The sequence below is a fragment of the Pundamilia nyererei genome, unplaced genomic scaffold (assembly GCF_000239375.1).
Source record: "Pundamilia nyererei isolate P.nyererei 1_Seehausen unplaced genomic scaffold, PunNye1.0 scaffold01500, whole genome shotgun sequence".
Lineage (NCBI taxonomy): Eukaryota > Metazoa > Chordata > Actinopteri > Cichliformes > Cichlidae > Pundamilia > Pundamilia nyererei.
The window spans coordinates 1-6267 of NW_005188901.1; the positions used below are offsets into that span (position 1 = coordinate 1).

At 37.1% G+C, this 6267-nt stretch overlaps 1 protein-coding gene across 1 annotated transcript; it reads right to left on the reverse strand.

Moving 5' to 3' along the window:
* Positions 1–225: 225 nt before the first annotated feature.
* On the reverse strand, positions 226–5721 carry LOC102215931 (sodium- and chloride-dependent GABA transporter 2-like; the record flags this gene model as incomplete). The annotated part of the gene is made up of 9 exons (XM_005755441.1): positions 226–577; positions 758–895; positions 991–1103; positions 1600–1724; positions 2152–2255; positions 2410–2544; positions 3344–3476; positions 5275–5362; positions 5562–5721. Coding segments are annotated over 9 exons (1155 nt in total), but the record flags the coding sequence as incomplete, so codon positions are not given.
* Positions 5722–6267: the final 546 nt, after the last annotated feature.

Sequence of the window (6267 nt, forward strand, 5' to 3'; positions counted from 1 at the left end):
GAGAACCACTGATTTAACGAATTCCTTAGTTAGCAAGAGGGAGATATAGGAAATATTAGATGAGCCTCTGGAAGAATGCAGTAGTTAGTGGTCATAATTTTAACCTCTAACTAATTTGAGAGCTTTTTTTTTAACACTAACTTCACATAATTGTGCTGTTGGACTGGGCCTGAAGGGAAAACTCCACCTCAATAGAAAGTGTTTAAAAAGTGAAGCTGCTGGTAAAGTGGTGCTGAGCCAGTACCCACAAGACACGGCTTATTCTTGTGACCCCAGCTGAGCAAGATTCAGAATAGCTGGAATGAACGCCTATACAGTAAGCCTAAATTTTGGCCTTTTAGTAATAAGCGACTCAATAAAAGCAGTCTTAAGTGTATTTTCAATTAATGTGGGATTAGCAGGATTTGAATCAGCTTTCTTAGCCAGATCTGTGCAAACATGCAAGGATTTGACTCTCGGATTTTAATGACTCACCATATATCCATCCAATCGCTATCGACTGACACACAGAAAGAAGGAGAAGATTGTTTCCACTACACACATAATGATCAAAGAGTTGAAGGAAATACAAGCCGCCCTGCAGGAAGACAGAGAGGTTAATTGGTATAGCTAATCAAAGATAAAGACAACAAATGCATGCATGCAAATTCAGTTTTGCCTAGAAAGAAGTAAGTTAAGAGTAATGAGCACTGGTCCATTTTTACACCCTACTGAGGGTAGTGTAAAGACTTGTGGGAAAGTTAATCAGAGCTCTCACCTCGGTGACGAGGAGGAGGCCGAGAAAAAAGCAAACAGAGCAGAGGCAGAGCAGCAGCAATTCTCGACGATAAGCTCTTCGAAACACATTGGGGAACATATCCGTCACTGAGGTCATCAAACACTCCAAACTCACAAACTGCAAAAGACGCAGACAAATCAAACACATTTACTAAGAACCAAACATGTACAGTGGTGAAAAATAAACAGGATTTCTATTGGCTTAAAGCAAACCTGTGTATCTGCCCCCAACAAGATGACCATGATGAAGAAACATATAGCCCATAATTGAGGTAAAGGCATCATGGCTACCGCGCGCGGATAGGCAATAAATGCCAAGCCAGGTCCTGTTCAGAAATATTTTCAGTCATTGATGGCAACTTAAATATTTTTGGATAAAACTGCTTACTGCAGCCTTCTCCCAATTTATATTTTAGTTACAGAACTCTAAATGTTTTAAATCTGGACTCACAAATTCTTGCAACATCCTACTGTTAGGCATAATGACCTGATAGCATTCATTTATTTCATTGGAAAGAGTTTAAGGTCAGGAGGATTGTTCAGGATTAAAGGCGGGGAATTACTGTATTAGCCGTGCTTAGCTAAGAGAAGCTAATACAGGAATTTTGTCTCCAAAATTAAATTAAAGCCATTTCCATGCCAAGTAAAAACACAGGCCCAGCTTTTCCATTTAGCATTGCTTTGTTTTGCCTTGATTTTGGTTGTTTTTTTGTTTTGTTTTTTTTTTTGGGGGGGGGGCGTATTTTAAAGTGGATTAATAAAACCCACTGACAGTGTAATGACTTCATTAAATATAACAGAAGTTGTGTAATGATGCCCTACCAGAAGCTGCCACTTCTGATATTGGCAGTCCTTGTTCGTAGGACATAAATCCCAGAACAGAAAAGATTGCAAACCCTGCAACAAAACTGGATCCTCCGTTAACCAAACACAGAACAAATGTGTCTCTGTGGAGACAAAAGAAGAAAACACACAGCATTCAACAAAGAGCAAAGCAAGAAACACACTTAAAGCAAAAGCAGCTGTTTAAAATGTTGAAATATGAAAAAAAAAAAGTACCTTGCTGCCCAAGATATTAAGTAAGAAGAAAAAAGTTGTACAGGATTTGAGCATTATGTAAACTTTTTTATTTACTGTTCCATAATCAAGGGATGTCATAAACAGTCTGCATGTTATTAAGAAAGCCTGTGCCGTTTTATGAAAGTATCACTTTGGTGCTCCCTACTGGCTATTTTAAAACTAAGTGGCCAGGGATTAAATAACGTTGAAAACATCTGTTTAGTGCAGTTTTATCTTGTCATAACAATAAGATTACTAGAATTTTTGAGCATTTTTTTTTAAAATTTAAGAACATGGGCGGGGGAGCGTACTCACTTGTAACAATCATTGTTATACTTATTGTAACTGCCCAGAGCCGTCAAACTCCCCTGACAAATCCCAAAGGAGAAAAGGACTTGTGCACCCGCGTCCATCCAAACCTGATGCCAACACACAGATATTAGTTTACTCATCACTAAATGATGATATTCATTGTGTAAAATGTAGATATTTTAGTGTTTAGGCTTCCGTGGGTAGTGTGCAAGCTTGCAGCTTTTCTTGGTATTGACACATTGTTTTGATCTTATTACTTACTTGAGGGTCCACCAACCTTGTGGGGTCAGGATACAGGTAAAAAGCTAAGCCGTTTATGGCTCCTGGTAAAGTGAGTCCACGAGCTAACAGAACCACCAACATCACATAGGGAAAAGTGGCCGTAAAGTAAACTACCTGTCAACAAGAAGGAAATGCATGGTTCAAAGCAGACATCACAGGGACAGTGTAAAGTTTGATGTTCTTTGGTGTAAGAAAACATTTTTTTTTCCATCTAAACATATTTCAGACAATACATTCCTCATTTGTGCCATAGTATTGTCTCTCTTTTTTTGCTTGCAAAATGAGACATGACTGCTGTCTGCATTTAGGTGTAACTCCTCTTCCTCCAAATACATCCCTGTGCCTCCTCCCAAAGAGTTCAGATTTAGTTTGAGCTGTTCACAGAACATTAAGCAATACTGGAACCATGTGATCTTTGAAACTTAAGAGGGGGTTGCTGTTACCTTAGGTTCTTACTCATCTCTTTTAGAATTGCACATGTGCAATTCTAAAAGAGATGTGTAGATTACACTACTGCAGTAGTGTAATTTACACAGGAAGCCACTCCCAGGGAGAGTACCAACAGTCCTGAACTTTTGCCTTGTTACATCCTGATAAACTCCAGCTTGTATGTATTTCTGTATTGTCCTTCTAAGGTCCTATGAAGGTTCTTTTGATTGAAGTATATGTTCCCACCAACAAATTTATATGAGACGATTAAACTTTCAGCAACCAGACCTTGGATGTGACTCTGATAATTTTCTTTTCAGTGACCAATTAAAACAATCCTGGTATTTTCCAATACAAATGTATTCTTGCAATATTACTTCAAAAGGTACCGCAGATGTGATAGTAGATGTATAAACGGTGGTGTTTACAGAACTTATTTTCTAAATGTAGACTAATAAATCATATTTTAAAGATGTTTCTCTACCTTTCCAGTGGACTTCACTCCTTTCCAAACACAGAAGTAACAAATGATCCATGCCAGTAAGAGACACAAGGCCAAATCCCACCTCAGGCTACCAATCTCCTCAATCCCTTGAGATATACCCAGTACTCTTCTCCTGAAAAGAAACCCATATTATTTGTTAAAACGAAAGCCATTTGGGCGCAAAAGAACTTTTTTCACAACTACTATAAGTGATAACAGAGTTGACACAATGCAAATGTTACAATATTTATTTACAATAAACCAGAAAGTCAGTTATGTAGTTGCCCATCAGCCAGACACTAACCTCCCTTATTTATCTATATAGATATAAAATGCACATAATTTCAACAAATTCAGTGGATTCAAATCTCATTACCTAAAATATGTTCAAGGTATTTATTTAGAATGCAATTCTACAGATAGTCTTTTAGTTCTGATGCGTCTTCTTTTATCCACTTGTCTAATTCCAACAAAAGTGTATTTTTGTGACAGGCTGCTAGTCACAAAGTGCCTAAAGATATCATTTCAGAGTTAGGTGCTTTTTCTACACCTAAATGATTGATGACAGTGTTTAGTAGTTAGTAACACAGCAACAAAGAAGCAACAAAGAAACACTTCGAAAGACTTTCAGACTTTCACTTTCAAAACTATTGAGCACTTAAAAAAAATAAATAAATAAACTACAATAAAATCTGGCAACTTGGAAAAATATAAACAATGAGGGGTGGCTCAAGACATTTGCACAATACTGTAAAATCCCAAATACTGGAACCTTGATTTAATCAATTAATGTATCAAATGATACAGTGCAACAGTAAACACCACAGATGAAAAGGAATCAGAAATGATTATACTTTTATTATATTCAGTAAATGACATGTTACTGTCATGGAGTTAAAATGATAAGGTGTTATAATCACTGTAAATGACTCATTTTGCATTGTGTTGTTTGGTGGTTACTAGGCAACATGATGAATCATAATATGTAAAATAGATAAGAACTTTTAGCAGCCAAGTTTGGTTGCATAACGTATGACCATGTAAGAGGAGTTTGTGAACAAACTGATACATAGAGATTTGCTGCATTTTAATGTGTGAAGTCACTAGTTGGCTGTAACCAGTCATATCAGGGGCAACTTAAACTCATTCAGCACCAAGTGTTTAAGTTCAGAACTGTTGTGAGTATATGATTAGTAGTAATCTTGGCCACAAAAGTATCAGCATGCCACTGATCACATTACTGATGTCAGTATATTTATGACATACATGGTGATAAGAAGGCACCAATCATACCTTCCTAATATTGACTATATCAATAAGACCACTCCTTCCATAATCGTGACCAACAGTATCATGATTAAAATCATCCAACAGCACAAAGGTGGTATGCTGTATGTGGTACAAAGTCATATTTCAAGCAGTTACATAATTTGATATTTGGTGAGTTCGTAATTTTTATCAACACTGAGAATCGAGACTGGGCCAGATGAGCGTACAGCTGTGTACAGCCGCGTGTTATGACTAAACACGATGTGACCTAATCAGTATCTGAATAATCCAACACAAAAATGACTTGATGGTATTATCGCCAATTATCAGCATCCATCCCAAAAAGGATCTTACATCTGTACCAGATTACAAGAACACATCTAAAGACAATGAGAGCTAAAAAGATGGATGTTCCAGATTAACAATCAGGAAATTGTATTTGGACTGATTATGTAGTGTGGTTACCATGTGTATACAGATTGCTTACTCTGATAACTATTGAGAAATAATGAGCAGCTATTGGTTAACCAGTATGGAAATGCTGCTTTCCAATAACTCAAATATATGTTGTTGAAATTTAGGGACTGATGGCTTCAGTGTTTGGCAAAAGCTCCAGAGGTAAATCCATCTACCGAGGTCAGACACATGTCATTTACACTTACTCCCAGAACTCTGTTGCTGGTGTTGTTGCGTTTGCAGCTGCTGTCCAGTTGGATGACACATTTGCTTTATCAAATTCAAAACAAGACTCTGACAAAGAAAAAAGCAGAGCCATGTCAACAAAGTTTAATCTATGTTTGATAAAAGAGATATTAGAGACTACACATTTGTCAAGCACAAAATGACCTCACTGTCATGTGAGATTCCCCAAATCATCTAGATCACCATGTCAATAACTCTGAAATAAAGAATGACCACAGTGAAATCTTCCTTCGCTTTGAATAGCTACCTGTATTCCAGGAATTCCTGCAGCTAGCCCATGGAATCTCAGCACTGAAGGATGAAAAGAGATAGAAGAAAGCCCATGCCTGGATCACAATGTATGAAACAGCAGCATATGCAATCACTACCTGGGTTGCATATCCAATACCTGAGAAGATAAAGCGGAGTCAGTATATATTATAAAAAGGCAATTAAATTATACTGCAGCATATGGAGTAAATTTCAATGGCATCCAAAACATTTAATGTACTTTTGTTTGTTTTTTTAAACCTGCCCTGCAAGAGAGTTTCACAGAACTATCTGGAAAGTAGCTGTTGGAAATTATTTTGAAAATAATGGTGCTAACATCAGTCCAAAGTAAGAGGGACAGAGAGGTGGTGACAGTCTGGGAAAGCTAATTCATTACACAATGCATTGTTGTTTAAAAAATGTTTTAGAACCAACCAAGAGAAGGTTTGACTCAATGCCCACTGCATGTAAAAAAAAAAAAGAGCCCTTCATAAAACTAGGACATCTTACTATTATCACGGATTGAAGGAAATAGAAACCACCTTATGTTTCTCTTCAGCGCTGTAGCCAGGCTGACAAAAAGTCAGAGCACTGTTAAGCCAACCATTCCTTTAACGTTCACTAGTAATGACTTCATGAACTTCTTCACAAATTAAATTTTAACCGTTAGGAAAAAAACTACTCATAATCATCTCACATATGTA